Consider the following 23935-nt stretch of genomic DNA (forward strand, 5'->3'; position numbering starts at 1 on the left):
AGATCGTAGGTAGTAACTGTCACTATATAGTTTTGATCCGGTCAAAATCCGGCATGCGAATGTGCGAAATATATGAGAATTTTTCCAAACACGAATTTAAATTGTTCCGAATCTGCTTCGAATCCTTTATAGAGAGCTACTTAATATTTTTAAATTCGAATACTAAACAAAAGTCACACTATTTTTCCCAGTTCATATCGTTATTAGGTTAATTATTTGCAATGAAATGAAACAAAAGCAAAATTTTAAATAGTATATTCTGCAGTAACATAATATAATAAAGTAATGAGGTCAACTAAGGTTTAGTTATTAACTTTTCTTCTTCTTCTTCTTCTTCTTTAAATTTATTATCTCCTCGCCTATACTTGACTCACTGTCACTGTCCATTAATGTTTCCGTTGACTCCATGCTATCTGTTTCAATGACAACATTTGGATCTATGTCACTATCAAGGGAATTAAAATTCTTCTCATTCGTAGATAAATCTCGGATAGGTTTTATTTCATGAGAATCCAGTGTTGCGTGTTTCGTGTCTTCCGTATTTTCGCCATAACGAACGTGTACACTGTGCTTTAAACGAGCTGTTGATGTTGGCTGGACATCATCAACACCTACAGTTGTTTCAGTAGGTTCTTCCACTATGGTGTCTTCACCATATCTTTCTAAAATATAGTCTTCAACACTTTTCATGTGAGTTAATTCTTCCAAAATTCCTTCAGATATCTCTCGTTTTAGTTTTTCAATGACGAATGATCGTGTTCTTCGTTTTTCATCAGTTGATGTATCGGTACCTTCTAGTTTAGCAAGTAACGCATCAGTAGCTTCCTGAACTTCTTCATTTAGTAAATCTTGATCTGTTATATTAATTTTTGGAAGATCTGTTGACTCACTCTGAGTCACTTCTAAATCTAACTGATCGTTATCAGTTGCTTCTGTTAAAGTCTTTTCATCTTCAAGGGAATGTCGCCTGTTGTCTGTTGGCCATAAATAATTTTCAGGTAAATCGACAGTTTCATCATGATCTAATGGTTCTATAGGTGGTAGATAATCTAGAATTGTTTGTTGTTTTTCTTCATGTAAGAGTGCTTCTTCTGTCTTTGTCTCGGATGTGGAAGGTTTCTCTGGCGTGATCCTTACAGTATTTTCTGCAATTGTTACTTTGCGCTCTTTTCTGGATCGATCTGGTTTACTACCAGGGGAACTGTCATCAAACTTCAAAGATTTTTCAATTATTTCCCTGCTATCAGGAAAATGTGATAATAAATTGATCCAGTCTCCAAGGCAGAGACTCAAAACTTGAGACTTCATGACGGTAATGTAGGAATACGCGTAAGGCAGGTTGTGGATAAGACCATATATCTGAAATTATTAATAGGAAATTAATGAATAACCACAGAATAACGATAGATTAAAAGTTCATTAACAAAATAACTGTTATTATTATAACATGGTAGTGGTAGAAAACTAAGCATGGGACAAATACATTTATTTTATAAGTATCTTATCAATAAAACGAACAAGCACTAGTAATTTATTACTCCTCTAAAGTTTATGCAACACGTACAGTTCCAAAGCTCTCTCCAGCGAAGTACAGTCGTGTGGTGCTGTCGCTTTCACAAGTTTCCAAAACTCGACCCGAGTGTACAAAATACATGCTGTCTGTTCTCTCATTTTCTTTGACCACTGGCATTCCTACAAAACAATCTATGCTTTAATATTTCTTTTTACTTTGGGTTTAAGGAACTAATTTCAACTGGCAAAATGAAAAAAAAAAACTCATTACATTATGAACCAAAAACAATTTCGTTACTATCTTATCTTTGATATAAAGTAGACAATCCTACTAATCCTAATAATTAATAATATTATAAATGTAAAAGTTTGTGAGGATATGTATGTGGGTGTTTGTTACTCTTTCACGCAAATAGTACTGAACCGATTGCAATGAAATTAAGCACACATATAGAGGGTAACTTGAATTAACACATAGGATAGGTTTTATCCCGGAAATCACACGGGAACGGGAACTATGCGGATTTTTCTTATAAAACGCAGGCGAAGCCGCGGGCCGAAAGTTAGAAGACTATAATCACCTTTATTATACGTGTAAAGCTGAAAGCATCCAACCAGCTGCCGCAGGAACACTGGCTCACACTGCCTAAATATAGGATGCTGAAATAAATTGATATTATAAGAGGAGTAAACAGAAATCGAATTAACTAACAAAGACAAAAGTTTTCAATATAATTCAATTAGAAGGTAATTAATAAATGAAATTAAAGACATTAAAATATTGATCGACGTGAAATCACGAGAAAAACTACTGCTCTAGACAAAAAAAGAGGACGATTTAATATCAATATAAAAGAAAATTCGTTGTGGACACTGAATATTAATAAACTAATGGCTATTTACCGCACAAAGATGATGCAAATAAGCCGCCGACATCACCTCAAGTTTGATACAATTTGGTGCTTTTTTCAAGAAGATTGGTAGCTGGACCCCACGAGACTCGGTCCAGAGGTGTATAGAGTATTTGTGAACCAGATTAACGAGGTTTCTTGATACGCGATTGTTCTTTAAGAATTCCTGAAATTAATACTCGTATACTGAAATTAAAAAGGATCTTGGCCAATTTATTTTTCTTCTAGTCTCTTGTTTCTTGTCGATATTCATTTGATAGATGAATTTTGACGAGGGGCCGTGCTAGTTTTCTGTACCCTTCCGACCATAGATTTTTAGATCAATTACGGGACATTTAATATTTGAGCTGTCTCGATATCTATGTTTGAAATTGATGATTTTACTTTAAACCTCCGTGTTTTGAACACATTTATAATCCCGAATCGATTTTAAATTTATCTTTTTTACCAGGCATCCAGTCCCTGTTTGCTTTAGTTCTCCAAACCACTCTAATAAACAAGCAGTTGCCATGATTAACAAGGCACGTTCGTAAAAATATTTTCCTTTGAACTCGTTTGAGCTCATTAATGCAGCTAATTTTCTAGAACTTCCACACAATCGTTGACGTAACAAACCCTGATCCATCAAGATGATTGATGCCGGTTAGAACAACAATTGTAATGAATGTATTGTTTTGTGAATAACTGGTCCAGTTGATTTTAGTTCAAAGGAAACGTAATTTAGAAGTTTAAATAATCTCTAACACTTCTAGTGAATTTTGTTTTATATAATTAATGTTGTTTTGTAAAATGTTTAATTCAAATTAAAAACTAAAATAAATTACACACCAAAACTGTATAAGTAATTAAACGAAATCACAAAATAGTTTAATAAGAATTGGTTCCATACCTGTAGCTCCATTATCTTGCAATAATAACCAAACGAGCGGAATGAGTAATACTGTATAATGTTGGAAAACTCTCCCACGTAGATCATGTATATCATGATGGAGAGCATTTGCAGAACCGATACAAATATCACCTGAAATGAAATGGCTATGATTTTTGTTATACTTACCATCGAAGCATTTGAAGACGGTCGTTTAGGGAAATGCTGCTTTATCATGGAATAACTCAGAGTCTAGATTAGGGAACACATAATATCAAATTAGGACTGTCATCAATATGTAGTTATACTCAATTTAGAAAGTACTCTAGGTTTTTTTGGACAATATAATATACTAGATGCACGTCGCGGTTTCACCCGCATGGCCCCGCTCCTGTTGGTCTTAGCGTAATGATATTTATAGCCTATAGCCTTCCTCGATAAATAGGCTATCTAACACCGAGATAATTTTTCAGATCAGACCAGTAGTTCCTGAGATTAGCGTGATCAAACCAACAAACAAACAAACCCTTCAGCTTTATAATATTAGTATAGATTAAAATGATCCTCTTACTTCTGATTGTTTCTTGGGCAAGATGTCACCAACACCATTCTGTGTGAACGTGGTCAGCACAAAGTACAACGAGCAGATGTATTTGTTCCAACATAGATAATATCCATCCTCTAAGAAAGATAGAAAAAATATAGTGCTATTAAGAAAAATTTGACCGCCTCCTTGGTACAGTCACAGATTAGATACTAGGTAGTAGGTACAATGGTTGACGCGTGAGCTTAGAACCGGGGTCCTGGGTTCGATTCCCGATGGATACAAAGAAAAAATTCACGGTCTGGCAGGACACAGAAGGCTGATCACCTACTTATCCCTAAGGAACATCGATCAGTGAAACAGATGTATGAATAATGCATCTGCCCCTTATCTCACTAGGGAACACGGGAATTCACTTAAGAAACATTAAATTAATTGAGTATTGTAGAGACAATCCATCGTCGGCGAGCGAGTGGTGTGAGCCCGTGTGCTAGCTTGCGCTGGGGTGGGTAATTACCCATTGGTGGGGGGCCTGGAAACAGGCAATTGGCGGAGGACCTGGAAACGGGCAACTGCTGGGCGGAACATGCAAAAGATTGCGATAGTGTTCCCACATCCCGTCTGAAGCAGCGCGTTGGTACACAGTGGGGTTTTAGTCGGTAGGAATCCGACATAACCCACAGCTCCTTCCCCGGGAGCTGTGGCTATCTTAGGTAAGATTTCCCCACTTTATATTTAAAAAAAAGACGGGTTGCACTCCGGGAGTGCCGGCAGAAGTGAAAACTTGATTATTAACGTTCAGCATGTTTGATATTTTGGAATGGTATCCGTCTTACGCATGGAATATAAGGGCTAAAAAAAAACATCCGTCTTACGCTTTTTATTTTATACCCAACGCCGCTAAAGAAGTTTTCACTTCAAAAATCTTAGTCGTAAGTCTCTGGTGTTCATGAACCTATTTTAAAGAAAGAAAAAGAACTTCGTCTCACCGTTGTAAAACCATGATGAACCAACTTCAGCGTTCTCTTCCATAACCCCAATGAAGTACCAGCAGCAAGCCGACACGTGGATGAACAGGGTCATCCAGATAAATACCGAGATGGTGGTGGTGAGGATCAGGTTGGAGGAGATGCTTTCTTGGCGCTTCTGAAGGCACTTGTAGACGGTCACCTTGAAGAAAATGGAAGAAAAGCTTGCAATGAGAAAATTTTCTAAAGCTTGGGAATTTATCTTTAGCTCGAAAAATACAATTGACATATTACATAGTTATATTTATAACCTAAGTCAGTTTTTAATCAAATTAAGCTGTCCAATCAAAGGCATATAGTTTACTTGTAGTGTACTGTATAACTATCGGTTTAAATGTGTGGGTTTGGCGACACTGGTTTTCATACTAATTATGACATTATAGCACTTCTTTTTGTTTTTACTGTTCTGTGTTTGCTAAATACATAACTCTATACATGAACAAAATTAGTGTTTGATAAAATAGGTACTACATTACTCACGATGCGAAAAAATCTGTTGAGTCGCAACCACGAAAATATCAAGAGTCTGTTATTAGAACTTAACAGACACAGTAATTCAAATGGTATGACCGATATAATATCCATTTTAAATTCACGCTCAAAATATCTGAAATAACGCGATACATTTAGAACGAATATAAGGATAAGTGAAGAAGACTGATGGTGAAATGAAAGAATAAATAAATCGATAAAATATAATAATGGTAAAATCTTTCAAATAAACCTTATATTTCACATCACATCTCAGAAAAAAACATGAGCAGAAATACTAACCTTTTTCTATCCTTCCAGAGCGATGTCATCAGCTCATTATTCTGATCAACAGAGTGCGGCAGAAAATATTTAATTAAGAACTTCCAGGAGAACCCTAAATCCATCAAGTACAGACAAATTATGAGACTAGTTCTATTATCTTGATAGCCAGCGTTGTATACATCGGTGTAGATGCACGCAAGAGATATGGTGATCAAGTAAATTTGGACTAAAGATGTCTTATGGAGGGTGTAATTGAGGAATCTTTGGCCGAGTCTGACCATATGGTAAGTTGAGAGTTCTTTTTTATCTGGTTTTATAATTTCCTCCAAACCAATGACGTAATTCTGAAAAAATATACGCAGTTATGGATCTTTAGAATTTGTAAGAAAACATATTCTATTAGTTTAATATAAAATAAGTTTGTTTTATTTCTTTACCTGATTATACTTTAAACGAGCCATTAATTCATCAATGACAATTGGAAAATCAGCAATAATACCATGGAATATTAATGTATTTATATGGAGAAGATGAACTTGGCTGATTGATATTATTTCCACTGGGGATCGATTAGATTCCACATAGCTTAAGTTCCCAAAAATGCTGATAAGTAAATGTTAAATTAAATCTAAATATATCATCAAAAGATTAAATAATAAATTAAACAATGATCTTAACAAATATTCCAGTAATCTAGAGGAAATCTTCACGTTAGATGACGGAGATTTATTAAGAATCCGAAAAAAGAATCTGAAGAGCAAAGGTAGTGTCATTTCATAGATTTAATTAGCTTCCCCCATTTCTCTTGTTCTATGTAGTGTTCAAATTAAAGATTGTAATCATATTGTCTTACTTAAAGACACTTTTTAACTATATTTGTCTCATTGTTCCCCATACTTCACCTACCTTCCTTTCCCCAACTGAACACTCTCCATATCTTCATATCGTACTTCAAGCACGCCCTGGTCAACGAAATACAGGTCTGTGACGACATCGTCGCGGGAAATAATTTTAGTGTCTTTTAGGAAATGTAGCGTGCGCACAGCTCGACCGATCATACGTAATAACGATACTTCACATTTATTCACTATGGGACACTAAAAGAGGAGAAACTTTAGTTTACCTTAAAATAAAACTGGTTTGTATTAAGTACCAGAAAAATACGCTTAATTTTCCGTTAACCGACAGCATATTAAGAAAATTTGCAATAAAAGTAAAATTATAGTGTCTACATGTATGTATAAGTTATACTTAGTTTATCGATTAAAACCTTAGAGAACGTAGGGCCATAGATGTGTAATATAGCATCCGTGCGTAATGTAATTTGATCGCACAGTTTCAGCACTTTCCGGTAGTCCATGCCCGCCATTCTATCCCACTTGTGCTTGTAATACTCGAGCACTTGTCTGAATTGCAAAGGTCAAATTATTAGGATATTTTTATTAGGTTAATAAGTCTGGCAGTTTCGATGATAAGGAAAAGACAGCAAAACTGAAACTAACTGAATAACATGTTGAACAGTTAAGGTCAACTCACACCAAAAGAGCGTCGAAGCGCAGCGAAGCGAAGCGCAGTTTCCGTGTCATATGAATTTTAACTTTATTTTCATTACTATAATACTTATTATCGCATGAGAAACTCGAACGAGTCGCGCGGATGCCCGCGGCGCCGCGGGCTCGAGTTTCTCAGCGCTCCGCTTCGCTGCGCTTCGACGCTCTTTTGGTGTGAGTTGACCCTTTTCATGTGAATTACATAATAATCTATTAATCTGACATTACAAAGAGCCAACCAATTTTTTTCAAAATCTTTATAGCGATTCTTTATAAATGGGATATAAAATAACCAAATTCTTAATACACAATATTTCAAATATCTTTTTTTTTTGCCAATTAAACAACATCACTTCTCATTACTTCTTAAGCCGGGGGTCCAAGTTCTCCCGCTTCATGAACCGAGCGATGTCCTTAATGTGCTGCTGGAATGACGCCAGCGACTTGTTGACGTTCGAGCGCGTGCTGATTATCCGCACAGAGAAGTATGTTGTTATCATCGCTCCTGGAAAACATCTTTGGGTTATATTTATTAAAATAAAGCTATATAAGTTTAATATTTTCAAATTTTGAAGTAAACTCCTAATCAGCTTTAATTTACAGGGAAAAGATTTGTTAAGCGACGAAACCTAATGTCACAAGAATAATGGTCATTCTATTGCCCATTGACCATTGCCATTATCAGCATAGTTCACTCTACCAACTGATTAACATTCTTTTCACTATACAGCCATCAAGCAAGGAATTTCTTCGCTTAATATCTACATAAGACTTCAACAATTATTTCTAAGAATACATAGAATCAGTTTTTCTTTAATGCTAACCAATAATCATGCCAGCGATAAGAATTCTCATCAGCGAGAAGTTGGTCGGGTTGAACGTGCCGTAACCCGTGCTGGTGGTCTCGTACACCGCCCAGAAGTACGACGCCAAGTGCAGGTTCCAAGGATTCTCGGTTATGTTGAAACGGACTGTATTCAAATTCAATATTCTTGTGAAATAACGTGTAGCTCTATGGGGTATGAACGTGATGATCATCTGATCATGGTGGCAAATAGATTTAGCCTTCCGTCTTGACAGAGTTTTTTTTTTATTTACCACACTCAAAGGGAGATTCAGTTCTTAACGGTTCAACGCTAATCGCTATGTTAACAAAAGTACCAAGGAGATGGTCGTTAACAAAAGTACCAAGGAAATGGTCGCCAATTAGGATTTTAAGATTAAGGCTGGTTGCAGAGCTTGACCGACCATCAGTGCGTACGTCAGTCGCGCTTGTCATATGTATGGAAATTCATAAAACCTTTCTTATCTAGACCGACCATACGCACGCGTATTGTCATGCGCATTAGTGTCATAGCCATACAATTGTTGATGCGTATCGTCAGGACCGACGGTCGGTCAAGCTCTGCAACCAGCCTAAGAAATCTAAACAAGTTATTTAAATTATTCCATCTATCTCAATCTGATTTAAATATTACATTCTATTCTAATTAATATTGTAATCTGATGAATTAGGATTGTGTGATTCAAAAGCATTTACAAAATAATGTAACTATTACTAGGTATGGGTTGAGTTATAAAGTAATGTAACTCACACACATTCTGATACAAGTATATCCACGATCCACCATCGTCATTGAAAGGTATGAACTTTTTGCCCTCTTTAGACTCAAGCAGTTTGACAGAGTTAAAGATGATGAGGCAGGTCAGCACGTTCAATAGTGCCAGAAACGGCGGAATCGCTTTCAAACTGGTCAACAATTTAATGCAAAATGAAGGAAACAATATGTGCTTTATGTGAATATAGATCAATATGTGCTTTACGTGAAAATCAGCCGACTAAGTATATCTTAGCTGTTATCTTTTAAAAAGACATAACCGTATATCATATTTTCAATATAAACAAAACAAGAACAATATCCAGAATATTCGGTAATTATTTTAAAGATTTAAGTATGTAGTTGTAGATTTGAATATTTTAATTGATTTAATGCAAATCATAAGAATGAATATCAAAGGGTGGGTGAGGTAAGGTAATCTGATGGAGGAAGAGTTTAGTTTAGGAATAGATTCGTTAGGATACATACACAATAATAATGTCCCGTCGAACATATCCCTTAAGGCTGATGAGTGCACTGGGCGTCCGGTAGAGCTGGATCAAACGGTTCAGACACAAGTACTGTGACATGGGCCGCAGATGGTATTGACCCTCTGTACCAGAAACAAAGCTTTTATTATAAGATCAAGCACAATCGTTGACACAATTAGTTAACCTAACCTTTTAATATTTCAATCTCTTTGTCCAAGGCGTTAAAATTATTCCTAAAGGTCTTCTCAACGTGAAAATTATTGAAATTTCTCACGAAACGTGACCTATTCTAAAATATATAGATTTAATACCAAATAGATTCTCGTCTGTTAGTTCATCGTTATCAATATTACTTAACCCTTTTTTAAAGCGGATCGTATTCATCAAATACCAGTTACCAGTCTGCTAACAATGAAAGACAGTAGATAAAATACGCTACCATACGTTTCCTTAACGTTCAGCTCCAGTTTTTCAAGTGGCAGACAGGCAAGCAGGTCAATCAGGAAGGTGCCCTTCAAATAGTGAGCGGCCGTGCTCGCGGGGTGGTACACCAGCAAGCCCTTTTCGTTGTAGTAGCCCACGAGGATTCGTTGCAATCTAGAGTAGCACACTTTTAATTTTTAAGTAATTACAGGTGTGATTTCTATAAAATTGTTCTGGTTTTAAAGTATGACGACTCTCTACTAAATTCATATGAGGCGTAGTTTTAAGTAATTTTATGTTGCCAATGCTTCTACACGGCGTATATAGCTATAAGTACCATACGACGCTTCTCTCTATCTTCTAACTGTTCTCTTATATCCTAATAGAATCAAAAAAGTTAATGTACCAATACTCACATATCCAAATAAGCGGCTAGGTCGAGCACGTTGCCCACGGTCTCGACGAAGCCCCAATACTCCTTCAGGTACGCGTACGCGGGGAACAGCGCGGCGCTGAGCAGCGCGCACGCGGCGCGCAGCCACTCGTAGCGGGCGAGGTACGGCCCGTCAGGGCGGATCGTGAAGCGTGGGAAGATGTATCTATTGTTATTTGTTGAAGGCTTTTGAAACAGATATAGTGAGAAACAGAATTTTAATGAAGTACCTAATAGATAATATTTGGAAAACATGATATTTTGTCTGTATATTTTAGCAGTTTAGGTTAGGACATATTATATCAGCATAGTGTACCTACGCATGCTAAAAACCAAACAGGTAAAGAATTAAGATTAAGACTTATGTTAGAATTGAATAAAGGATATGTTAAAAACGTAGACATCTGAATTAAGTTTACTACAACTACAAATGTAGGTATTTTATGGTATTCTGTATTCTACATATATATCTGTCAGTGCCTATTCGTACCTCAGAACAGACAAGAAGCCAAGTCTATTAAAAGGATGCAGGAACGCGAAATCTTTCTCATGTTTCCTCGGCAATGGGAAGCGCTCCACACAAGGCGTGGGTGGCGCGGGCTCGTACCAAACGAAGGGTGGGAACGGGGTTTGTAAATACTCGTATTCCTGAGATATAATTCACAATTATAACAGTATGTCGACAAATTTTTAGTAAATAAGACAAAAAAGGGCGTCTCGCAAAACAGGACAAATTTAAAGAGCCTTCCCCTGGAATTAAAAGTGAAGCAAAAATTTAAGCTACAATAGAGGCGCCATTTGCTATGAAAACCATAGCTGGTTTATTATAATTGCATTTTACAATGTAATTTCCAGTCGCATAGTAATAAGAAGAAGCTCTTTTCACTCTGGTTGAAAATAATTGTATATTTAAATGAAAAGCATTTGAAGGAATGCAATAAAATATCTCACAGGCAATTCTTTGACGTGATCAATGGCATCCTTTATTTGGGGTATCTCGATAGCGTTCAGTAAATACTTCCGTGATAGAGAAAATACTTGCACGTGCGTCACTGCTCGAATTGTGTAAAAGGTTGGTAATCCTGGGAAAATTTCCAAAAGTTTGAAAACCAATCATTGTTCCCTTCTTTTTCTTATGTTAATTAAATTTTGAACGAATAAAAGCAATCAAGGGAACAACGACATCCTTTAAATCTATTAACATTTATTAGATGTGTTATTCAGTAGTAATTAATAGATTTTGATACATTTACTTCTGCACAATTTAAAATATTTACATACGCAATAAACAAGCGACGACTCCAAAATGATTTCTGGCAGATAACTCTCCAACCACCGTCTTGGTAACTGGACACAGTACCTTTTTAACAAAAAATATAACCATATATGTACGCAGTACTACCTCTACTTCTTATACTTTTGATGGTTTTTTTTTATTGTTACATTGCTGGACAATAAATTCATAATCGTTTATGATCAACCAACGTCTGCTAGGTTTTAAATTTAAAAGGAAGTTATTTATTAATATTAGGTAATTTATTCATGTTCTTGGAATTTAATTCAAATATAATATGTTTGTCATTTAACAGAACCACGCGAAAGCAGCCGAGTTTGAAATAATTTTTAAACACAATTTCAACCTCTTCGAAATTAACATTATACCTCACAAATGCCCTGCTTGATGACGTACATCTCATTCGACATGTCCCCAGTGCTCAGAAGTATTTCATTTGGACACGAACAGAAGAGCCGCGCGTTTGACGATATGGTTTTCAATTCCTCTTTATGAAGGAACTAAAATTGATTTTAAACATATCAGTAAGTTTATTTTAAGATCTAATTTGAGACGAATGTAAAGAATCTAGAACATCCAGGAACAAGTTCGTCAAAATCCAGCCATTAAAAAAAATAATGACAAACATGTATCTATTATAAAAACTGCTGCTTTAAATTGAAATCTTCTGTTATTACGAAGCATTCAGAACACCTCTATATAGACAACTTACCTTCATAAACGGTATGCACAGCATATATTTACTCCTCTGCCTCGTTACGATGTCCTGGTGCACGTGTGGTGGCAAGTCGTGGAATATCGACTTCCTCTTATTTGTCATAGAATATGCCTGTTTTTCACAAAATATACTTAATTTCAAATTTTAATAAAATAAAACTGCAAGATTACGCATTAATTTTACACCCATCATTATGGTCTAGTGGCAAATGAGTGTAGCTAGTGCCACACTCATTTGTTTCTCAATATACCCTTATCAATACGACATCATTACCATTATGATTATATTTTCACCTTATCGGTATACCAGCAGAGTTCCAAATAAGATTTGAAGCGGTGTATCAGAATTGGTTCGACCTCATTACGTCTCAAAAAGTTTGTCACATTTTCAATACATGCGTCATAATTCTCCCTGGAACATGTTTTATATATTAACTAAAAAAAACTAAAATTTTACTAAATTCTATTATTTTTGAAATTACTTTAGATTTTCACCTAAAATGCTGAATCAATTGAATTGGATCAAGATATAAGTACTTTGTGTGATACATTTTTTCAAGATGGATTGGAGTTATATTATAAGAAGAATATACAAGGAAGAGAAAGAGAATAGAGAAGAGGAAGAACCAGACCTCATAGCAGTAGTGACCATAATAGTAGCAGAATAGACAGCTTCCATGAAGATGTGTAAAACTATACACAGCTCGAGTACCAGCATGATGTAGATAACATTTTCTTCATTCCCAGGGCCGACATCTTCCATATGTGCTGGGAAGTTTTTGGAGTTATTATATTCCTTTTAAAAGCTAATGATTGAGACATTATTATATTTTATACGCAATTGCGTCGTAAATTTGTTATTATGGATAAATTATGATTCAGAAGGTTCCAATGGGCTTAAAAAAAAATTAACTAACATTGCTTGGAGCTATCATTTGTACCCACCACTTTTTTATATTTTTGCCTTTACGTAATTCGTGTTGTTTTTAAAAAAAAGACGGGTTGCACTCCGGGAGTGCCGGCAGAAGTGAAAACTTGATTATTATTAACGTTCAGCATGTTTGATATTTTGGAATGGTATCCGTCTTACGCATGGAATATAAGGGCTAAAAAAAATCCGTCTTACGCTTTTTCGATCAGGCCACGTGTCCTGACGCGAGTTTAAGATTTTATACCCAACGCCAAAACAGTATTTATCTATCTATTTTCAAAAACAGTATCTATAATTACCTACCTGTGCAGAATTTTTGAACACTTTATACGTCCTACATAACAGTGTACAAATTACAATATCTGTTTTTGAACATTTAAATGTAGTTAGTACTAAGTACATACATGTAAAAGTAATCATTGATATGGACCAGTAGAGGCTGAACGTGAGTCTGCTCTCGACTGTATCGTCCAGTGGCTCAGCTTTCCAGAATGGCGAGTGTGTTATATTCTTCACGAGGCAGTAGCCGAAACTGAATGTTAAAATGAAAAAATGAAAATATTTTTAATCGTTTTATTTCAATTTCACTCTTTAGAAAAAGAAGAACCTAATGTGAGATTGTAATAGCGATTTATTTCATCAGTGATAAATTTATCTAAATTTTATATGTGTCATAAGTGTGTTTAAGTAATATTTTTGTCGATACTGGATTAAAATGACCACTGGTTATAAAATCTTATGCAAACCAAGAAAATATAAAAATCTATGGTAAAAATTTTCTGGCCTTATCGTACCATGTATTTATTAGCATCACTCATAATTCAATTGAAACACAAGTAGAACTAGAGCAACGTAAACAGACCCATAGCACATAAAGCCCTGCTGCAGGGCGGCTAGCAAGTAGCAGGCGATCAGAAGCAGCAAAGAATATGAGAAGAAGCGCAGCAGGTTGCTGTGGTACACGCACTCGTCCTCCACCGCCTTTAGCATGCGGAACACCTGCATGTAGATACTATAATTTATATGGCATCTATAGAGAATACAAATTTTTAACCATTTATATTCTGCTTTATGTGGCGTAGGCGTATTGCAATATAATTAGGATATGTTTCATACCAAGGTTTATAAATGGTTCAGAATTCAGATATAGAGGATATTTCGTTGACGACACACTTGCATAAAAACTTTTACCACCCTACCATACTATAACGCTAAGCTTGAGCTAAAATCGAGCGGCTTTGCATCTTAGTGAGACTTTAGGCATAGCAGGAAAGGTACGTAATCATCAATATTTATGCATATAAAATCGATAAGTAAAGTAGTTGGGCAAGGGAAAATAGCAAAATTAATTAAAAGGTCTCGGAATATAAAATAATTGGTTGTTTTTTACCTTATGTAATCGAGCGACTTTGTTCATTCCAGCAAAATGGCCATCTTTTATGAACTCAAAAATGGGTAAAGTAGCAAGCACATCGAGAAGGAACCAACGGCTTCGTGCCTGCTGGGATGCTGTTTGCGCAAGAGTTATTGGTACACCTAGTTAAAAAAACGTTGAAGAAGAGAAAACTGTTAAAGAATAGTGTTCCCAATTTAAAATCTCAAAAATAACGAATCACTTGGTCATTTTAAAGGGGTGATGTTTTTCAGAAAGCAGCAAAAGTTAATCTGAGAGGGTTTTCTAATTGCTTCAAACAACTACGCTAATATTATAAAAATGAAAAAACAAATAACCATCTTCAACATTATCTCCAGTGGACAGGTGGACTATTAGGTCGAATATGAAAACGGTGGTCACAGCGTAGTCGTAGAATCGGAATCCTATTGGAATCTCTTTCTTGTACACCATATAGTACGGATGAGTCTAAAATTATATATTGAATCCGATATCAGATATAAGATATCCAAATAATAAATTAAAATGCATCTTTCTATTGTACAACATTCGAATTTCCTTCAATTCCATACCATAAGTTTATAGGCCATAACTTTAGCAAAAAATATGGAAAATCTATTTTCCCACTTTATTTATGATGCAACTTACAGCTAACAGTACAATATTCAACCTCATAAATTTTATATTCATGTAAACTTTTATAAATGTTTATGAACACAGATAGAGTAGGCTGCGCTTTGCTCAAAGTGGTTTTATGCAAAAGTGGTAGCACTTTGAGCAAAAGAAAATTGCAAGGTATTAGAAAATTATTCTCTATAATCTAAAACGGTAAAAAAACCAATACGCACAATACAAACAGCTACTATCAAGCAAGTGACGAACGAGTGCCAGGCCACCAGCAGCGAGGATGATGGCTGCAGGATGCAAGGAAACGTCGTGCGGAGGCATATGGCGTCGGATTCCTCCGTGAGTGATGCGTCTGCCCTCTGAGGTAGGTATTTATTTATCATTTAATATTTATTTAACATCATAATTTGACGTAGACAGAGGAGTAGGAGCATGGTCTATGTCGCCAAATAAAACATAAAAAGGAGGTTTACTCGTATTATAATATTGTTGGTCATTTAAAATGTAATTTATTTAAATAAAATGGTGTTTATTCAACTAACACAGATGTAAGGGAATTGATTATGAATATGAGTAATGTACGAGAAAGAAAAAAAAATGTTATGAAAACTATACATGTTAAAAAAGAATCTGGCTCTCCAGCCCACTTTTTATGTATAACGTGGTATAGCACTACATAGTTTCGTATCATAGCTTACATTTCTCATCACATAAGATCCAGCAATTTCCATCATCACGTCTGTCTTCGCAAGCTGAGGCAATTCGTTCTCATCCTTAGCTTTTTTCAACTCTAACAATTTCCTTTTGAAATGCAAAATACTGCTCTTGAATCTGGACACAGACAAATAGTATATTTTGTGATTGTTTTAATTTTGGGATAGAATTCAAAATACAAAAATAAAATTAAATGTACACACGGTGCAACTTCAGGATTTTTCCACAAATAGTGCCGTTTGACTCTCTCGAAATGATCCTGGAAAAAAAAATATTTTGACAGTCCAGTCTTCGAGCTTTTCGTACGTCGTTACACAAAATATTTCTGACAATATGGCAAATATCTGTGATCAATACTGAAAAGGAGTCCAATATCACGGTCCTCTTCCTCTAGCTATATCGCATCAATTCCGCATTTCGACGTCATGAAGTCGTATATTCCATCTGTACAATATTCCACTCACATAGAACGCGCCCAGTATAACGCTGCCCTGGCCGTACCGCAGCGCCGTCCTCCACAGCTCGGCCGCGTGCAGTACGTGCGCGACGCAGAAGGTCGCGGCGCGGATGTCCACGTGCGCACGCCCGCACGCCGCCACGCACCCTGCGTATGGGGAAAGGATCGTGCCGCGCGTCATGCGTAGTATCGCTGTCGAGTCGTCTTCTGCTGTTAACATCTGTGGAAATAAGGCTTTATTTGGATACTTAGTGTTATAGTCGTTGAACGACTAAGCTCCATTAATATATTATGTGGAAATCTATTCACTATTCATTCAAGAAAATAACTTATGTATAAGAGTTATTATGTAGAGCTGCTAGAAACATGTTCATAAATTAATCATCTATTCTTCCACGTTCTAAATAGAATGTAATAGAACTTCTTCTAATGGTGTAATTGGGTCAAAATAATATTTAACTAAGTAATTTTATTGTGTTTTTACTCACCTCTACATCACCATAAGTAACGTAAATAATAGAGGATTTCTTAGTATTTCTCTTTATTATAGCATCGCCGGGTATGTAGTGAATCGTTTGCATTTTCTTCGCCAATTCTGATAAGAACTGATATGAAAGCTCGCGTAGAATACGACTCTATGGATGTAAATAATAACTGGTGATGCAAAAATCATGTTATGGGTAAATTGTAAAAATATTAAATAAATAAAAGTTTTTAATAATTTAACTTGAATTAAACTTATAACTCAACTTGAATAAATGGTGTATCACTACCCAAAAAAAAAGTTTCTATAAGCATTATAAAGTTCTAAAATTGACCTTCGAACACTAAGTACCTTTTGCGTAGCCCTAAAGTAAATATCGGTATAAATGGTGGCAACGAGGGTAGGCGGAAATATCGGCAGCAGTCGTGTGGCAGACACTGCGCGCTGTTTATGCCAGTACATCTTATAAAACGTCTCCACTTTGTGACGCAGGCCTGGTGGAACGTGGGAGTCTTTCTGGAGAAAAAATACTAGGTTCACGATACAAAAAGAAATAATAGTATGCAACATAATTGATACCAGTTAATTATCAAAATATCTTGATCAGCAAATCTACAAAATCTTTTTCATGATTTCGCCATCTGGGATCTACATGATATTGTAGTATTTTATGTCCTTATATTCTGTTATATACCTATGGATATGGAGAAAGATTCTGCTATATGTATGCTAACAAATAAATTTAAATGGAGTCAGTGAAATTGCGAATAAAAAGAATCCCAAAATAAGACATTAGCTAGTATGTACCATAACAGTATTGTGGCAATAGTTGAGATCTAACCATTTCCTTCATAATCAGTCTATATCTCGACCGGAAAGTTTCCTCTGGTCTCATATACAGGCTTATGACCAGGGATAGAGAGGCCACCGCCACCCCCGTCACCACAAAGCATCCGGTCAGCATAACTAGTAGGGACGCGATGCGTTCCCCGTCATTCATTGGTAATACAGATGTCCTATTATTAGTACAGTCTTATAAAGTTTTGGATTTACTTGTACACTCTACGATCATTTATTAGCTCTACCATAGATGACAAATTACAAAAATATAGTTACTACGGCTAAAGTATCTTGACCATTCCACCATAATATTATCATTTTGTTGGTATATTGGATAATATATATCCTCTTAATGGCTGCCAGACATGGTACGGTATGCCTGACAGGTCCATCGTCCACAGTCCACGTGTGTAGGGATAGTCCCGTGTAACTTTTTGAGCTTACCTATGATTGGTACACCAGCTCAATTATACCTGTACGGTAGACCGTAGCATGTCTAGCTTACAAATGTGAAGAATTTATAGCATTATGATTTATTATTTGTAATAGACATAAAACATCATACATCGGCCATTGCGTCTGCTCGTTTGCCTTCTAATGCTATAAAAAAAAGCAAAAAAAATACAAGTCCCTGAACTATTTTCCAGAGGAGGCTAGACAACACCCTGAGATGGCGGGTGTCAATTAAAAAAAAGCTACCTGTAGATGTACCTACATGATATTTTTATGTTATTTTCACCTGCATATTTTTTTAACATTCATTTAAATAATTTGTGGCTAGAACATTACCCAATTGGTATAAACATCTTATTCAAAATATAAAAGACGATTATGAACTGTATTGGTTCGCTCGCTTGTTTCTTTCCTGGTTTATAAAGCTGTCGCACATTGGCTTTTCTTTCTCTATTATATACATCTGAAAACTGTGGAAAGTAGTGATTTTAAATATGTAGAAAACTGTTTAGGAGATAAAGAGCTAGTGTAAATAAATATAATGTATATAAGTACAGTATTTTCTAAATATGCTCCGAAAGGTCTCGATGGACTTAAAATTTTAGTGATGAGTTTGTGTGGCCAATCGTGTCGCCATACAAAATCGAGTTGGAACGTGATTTTTCATAATTGTTATGTTTTAATATCTATACTAATATTATAAATCTGAAGAGTTTGTTTGTTTGTTTGAACGTGCTAATCTCGGGAACTAATGGTCCGATTTCTAAAAATCTTTCGGTGTTAGATAGCCCATTTATCGAGGAAAGCTATAGGCTATATATCCTCTCGCTAAGACTAACAGGAGCGGAGCACTGCGGGTAAAACCGCGGAGCGCAGCTAGTGTTTTAATATTAAATATAGGTTAAATATAAATACTAACGATGCCCAAGCGTAACCAGATGAGAGCCCATGTCACTCTCAACACAAGGAATATGTAGCAGTACTTCAGTGTAGTGCCCAAAACACTTCCCTTCATACTCTCGTTGTTTAACGACCCTAGAGCATTTGATCATATCATTGATGGAGAATTTAACGCATATTAAAGCTATTCTTAACACACTGATAAATGTTATCAGACGAACATTGGCTCATCAAATCCATTTAACTACTTACTTTGTATATGATTGTAGAGCAAAACTAGAGAATACGAGTATTTAAAAAAAAGCGTGATTTTACATTTCAGACAAGGACAAGGAATAAGGATAAGGACAATTTATTGATTTACTGTGCAAGTAATAAAAAAAACACTATTGCGTGATATTGCTGAAGTTGTCTCGTCCAATATAGTAGACCTAGCTGAGAAATTTTGCTTATTGTAAAAAAAATCAATAAATTCTATAAGAATTAAAAAAGCGTATTTGTGTCAGAAGTGAAACTTCATTGGCATGATTCAAAGGTACCAAAATCGTCGCCTTACTCCATGACGTGACGGTATTGCCATGACGCGACCATGAAATTCTCTACGCGCCTAAAAAAGTTTCACTTCAAAAATACTTCAGCAAATCTTCATAGGCAACATCAAAAAGGTAAATAAAGAAGAATTCAAGGCAAGTTTTCATTTGTTATGTACTTACAGAGATATCTCAACGGTCTGTGCAGGCGCATGTAATAGCAGAGAATCTCATAGAGCTCAAAATCACCCGTTTGCACCATGTAGTGAGAATACGTGAACAGATCCATCAGAAAACTAACTGTAAATTTATACAACTACTATCTTTCTGGAAATGGTTTCAGTGTTATCAAAGATCTACTTTTAATATTGTCTTTTGTCTATTTTTTTTGTTGGAAAATTCATTTTCAAATTAATTTTACAGATTAACATACAATCTTCAACGAAAAAAAAGGTATACCTACATCATCCACAACATAACCCTCTTTTTATATTACAAAACAAAATTACCAGCGGTCCAAAAATCGATATACGAATACTGCAACCGTCCCAGCACTTGGCACAGAATGGCCAATACATGAATCGTATATGACACGTTATATATCCAGTCCACGAGAGATCCCTTCAGCTTGACTGTGGCCACCAGGACCAACGCTACCAGGACTATGGCGCAAATGTAGCAATTCCATAGAGCCTTGTTCGGGAGGTGGTAGAAGGTGCGCATGATGCTGTCGTGCGACCACCACATGGGATATTGTTTCTATAAAATTTGCATCAATATCATTCTAGAATATTCTAGAGTAAAGACATTGTTTCAGCAGCTATTGGATCTAAGGCTCGGCGCAGATATGGCGAAGCGCAGCGCAGCGCATTTTTCATTTTCAAACTATTGTCGATAATAGTTTGACAATGAAAAGTGGCCCTAAGGTAATGATTGTGATTTATTTAATAGATTCGATTAGATTAGAATTCGATAGAATAAAACCTTAAACTTGAAACCTTAGCCAGAATACTAATAATTTACTTAAGAGCAGTAAAGCATTGTAGGGAAATTTAAAAAGTTATTAAAACCTATTACTATACTATATGATCGTAAAATAAATAGGCATATTACATAACAAACTATTGTGTCGCAAGGTAAGAACGATTTATCATAGACTCTTCCTAATAGAGATACCGACGAGTTTGAAAATATTCTTTCCAGGAGACAAGCTGTACTGTATCCCTATCACTACATAGTATAAAACAAAGTCGCTTTCTCTGTCCCTATGTCCCTTTGTATGCTTAAAATTTTAAAACTACGCAACGGATTTTGATGCGGTTTTTTTTAATAGATAGAGCGATTCAAGAGGAAGGTTTTAGTGTATATTTTGTTTTAGACAAAGTGGGCGAAGCCGCGGGCGGTAAGCTAGTAGTAAATAAATAACCTCCACGTACCTCTTCTCTTTCCAAAATAGCAAGCAGTTCCACATCTCTAGAATTATCACTGCCTCTACTATCGACAATATTTGGTTTACTTTCTCTCATAGCACAAAAACAATACAAAGGTCTTGCCAAATTAGGAAATAAACTTTTTCGTCTTTTTCTTTATAATCATTTCATCACGTCCAATGAGACGTGACAAGAGGTGACAAGTCAATAAAGTATAGTAGTGGTTTGGTAGTCTGTGTTTGGTAGTGGTATAGTTTCAAAAAGATTCAATAACCTTATGAATGAAGTTTAACTTCATTAACACCAATTAACACTAACATTAAGTAAAATATTTGCGAATGAAACCTCGGGATATAGGTTGCAATAAAACACTGGAATTGTAATAATTAATATTTAATATTATTATTTAACATCTCATCGCAAAAATGATCCACTCTTATTAATAATCCTTAACAACAAACCATTGAACTACTCACGAGCTCAATGCATGATTACTACGTAGTTCAATGCAACAAACTTGATATGTATTTTACAAACAAAATAGAACCCATTATGAATTTTTTAAACTACAAATTATTTGAACAGAATAGTTTCAGCTTTTTCACATACCTATATCATACTATATACAGTATACTATTATAAAGGCGAAAGTTTGTAAGTATGGATGTATGGATGTTTGTTACTCTTTCACGTAAAAACTACTGAATGGATTTGAATGAAATTTAGCACACATATAGAGGGTAACTTGGATTAACACATAGGATAGGTTTCATCCCGGAAATCCTACGGGAACGGGAACTATGCGGGTTTTTCTTTGAAAACGCGGGCGAAGCCGCGGGCGGAAAGCTAGTTTACTATATATATATACAAGGCTTTTAAAATATTGAAATGGAATAATTTCATATTTTCCCGCCCTTATCCTTTTCTATATTACGTAATCACAAGGATCCAAAAAATCCATAGACAAATAGTCCAAATTATTTAGTATGTATCTCATTTCTTTTGAACATGTAAAAGAAACAGTTGACTTTGCTTTGGATACCGTTGTGTGGCATTAAAAAAAATGTTGTGTGGTTTTATGAAACCACGGTAAAAGTGAAACTTTTTTTCACACTATAGACATTTAACTAAAAATTATCGTATTTGTACGATAATTATCTACACAGACCAAAAAGTTTGAGACGATGTAATAAAAGTTTCACTTTAATTAGCCTTAAATGCTTCTATTTCTGCCTTTTTATTTGTTTTCACGTATTTTTATCACCTTAAATCTAATAACTGCGATACCTAAACCCATTGACTATTTGACTTAGAATGTTCTATTTTCTTCCTTATTGAGCCTTAATTTTCGCATTTTCTAAGTATTCTTGGCGGAATTCCTTGTTTAATCGCTCCCCGAAGTAAATTCTTAACCATTCTGGCGCACATTTGATGAAAAAGTACTGAAATATAAAAGAGGTATTGTTATTATATCTATAGAAATGAATGGCAGAGACACAAATCACAAATGTGTGACCAAATGGTCCTTAAACATACTACCAAATTAAAAAGCAATTTTAGTTTCATCAAGTAAATTTAAATCTGGCACTTTAAGTAACCCCAAAATCTCATCTAAACCAGACATTACATAAAAATAGTTATAGCAAAGAACCTTCATTCTGGGAAACTTCAGGAACTTTTTATCTACTCCATACAATCATGACCTCATCATTATAATTTCTATAATCTAGAAATACACACCTGAATGCCATGCGTCCAATAGCCAGTAGTATCGCTAACTCTCCCGAGCGTGTTGACAGCACTACGTGCGAACGTGCGCGCGTCCGGCACGAGACTGTTCCCATCTAGCAGCCGCTGAGAGAAGACGTTCATCTTGGTGGCCACGAAGAGTGGGGATACGTGCTGCACGTAGATACCGAGGGGGGCGTATTCCCTGCGCACTGCTAGCGTAAAGTTGCGGACGTAGACCTGTTAAATGTCAATTTAATTTAGTGCCTGTAGAGACATGTGGGTTTAGGAATTAGGGACAGTGTTTTGATTGACAGCATGAGCACATGAGAAAATATCTATACGTACGTAGCACACCACAATATCAAAAAAATTGTTGCAAGTAGAGACCCTTTGAACAACGTAAGTCGTAAATCATAACACAACTAATCAGTATTGATTCTACACCTTCATATTGTATTTAGAAACCATATCACTATCCTAGTAGATTATGAAAAAGTTTCTACGCAACAGTAATTACTCTACGATCATATAGGTGGTATTTTATCCTATAAGATCCATCTTCTCTTACCCACCTTGCTAGCAGCATACACAGCCATCAGCGGCAGTGGCTGCAACTCCGACCCTGAGGAGATGTTCACCAACGCCCCCTTCCCTCTCGCCACCATGCCGGGCATCACCAGCCGGGTCATGGCGGTCACGGCCAGAACATTGACGTTTATGATCTCGGAAGCTTTCGAGAGGGGCATCTCGCATATAGGCATGGGGTAGTCGTATTGTAAGCCTACGTTGTTCACTGGAAAGGTGAAGATTACTGGTTAATTTTATTGAATCATAAGCGATAGTTTTCGAGCCTAACTTCTACAGAGAAAATTCGGTAGTAGTAATAAAAAGAAAAGGCATTACTTTTTCCTTCTTATCATACTATATCATTGTCATCCCCATTAATTAGTACCTTAATTCTTTATTTCACATCTGAAATATTATAGCCCCTTTTTATTAATTCAATTTAAAAAAGGTAATGTGATCAATTTGGTAAACTTATTCCGACTATTCAAGTACGTCCAACAAATATTGACTGCTTGGTAATTAGCAATAAAAAGTGTGAAAATTAGTCCAATATTTGGCCAGTTCATTAAATATTGACTTTGAATATCGTCTCGTCTCGGGCCAGATCAACATAATTAAATATTGATGTCATCGACCTCGGAAAATATCTTAATAACAAATTATCTCAATGAAATACCCGCTAAGCATATTATTTGGACGTATAAAATATTTTATGCAGATATTCACTCTAGAAACAGAAATTTCCACTCTTTA

The 23935-nt window shown here is 35.7% G+C and overlaps 2 protein-coding genes across 2 annotated transcripts in view; both read right to left on the bottom strand.

Annotated features, from left to right (window-relative positions):
• Positions 1 to 309: 309 nt before the first annotated feature.
• Positions 310 to 20980, bottom strand: LOC123705953. Its single transcript, XM_045655074.1, has 40 exons — positions 20891 to 20980; positions 19964 to 20213; positions 19638 to 19754; positions 18944 to 19059; positions 18361 to 18494; positions 17573 to 17747; positions 17083 to 17247; positions 16736 to 16882; positions 16255 to 16467; positions 15994 to 16049; positions 15775 to 15907; positions 15298 to 15435; positions 14788 to 14917; positions 14447 to 14592; positions 13919 to 14055; positions 13461 to 13588; positions 12758 to 12893; positions 12420 to 12537; positions 12121 to 12237; positions 11777 to 11908; positions 11396 to 11474; positions 11066 to 11196; positions 10605 to 10762; positions 10098 to 10280; positions 9698 to 9855; positions 9257 to 9380; positions 8791 to 8919; positions 7994 to 8160; positions 7533 to 7674; positions 6890 to 7025; positions 6526 to 6716; positions 6057 to 6222; positions 5671 to 5963; positions 4825 to 5027; positions 3863 to 3972; positions 3313 to 3444; positions 2416 to 2589; positions 2094 to 2172; positions 1565 to 1692; positions 310 to 1359 (listed from the first exon to the last, which is right to left on the bottom strand). The coding sequence occupies exons 1-40, from the start codon at positions 20978 to 20980 to the stop codon at positions 310 to 312; spliced, it is 6711 nt and encodes a 2236-aa protein (XP_045511030.1).
• A 696-nt stretch (positions 20981 to 21676) lies between these two features.
• Positions 21677 to 23935, bottom strand: part of LOC123706076 (inactive hydroxysteroid dehydrogenase-like protein 1) — a 28409-nt gene continuing 26150 nt past the window's right edge. The window contains exons 4-6 of the mRNA XM_045655216.1: positions 23188 to 23408; positions 22625 to 22852; positions 21677 to 22326 (exon numbers count right to left, since the gene is read on the bottom strand). Of these exons, the coding sequence (XP_045511172.1) occupies positions 22216 to 22326; positions 22625 to 22852; positions 23188 to 23408 (560 nt within the window). The 3' untranslated portion in view covers positions 21677 to 22215. The remainder of the gene's footprint in view (positions 22327 to 22624; positions 22853 to 23187; positions 23409 to 23935) is intronic.

The sequence above is a fragment of the Colias croceus genome, chromosome 3, assembly GCF_905220415.1.
Source record: "Colias croceus chromosome 3, ilColCroc2.1".
In the NCBI taxonomy this organism is placed as follows: Eukaryota; Metazoa; Arthropoda; class Insecta; order Lepidoptera; family Pieridae; genus Colias; species Colias croceus.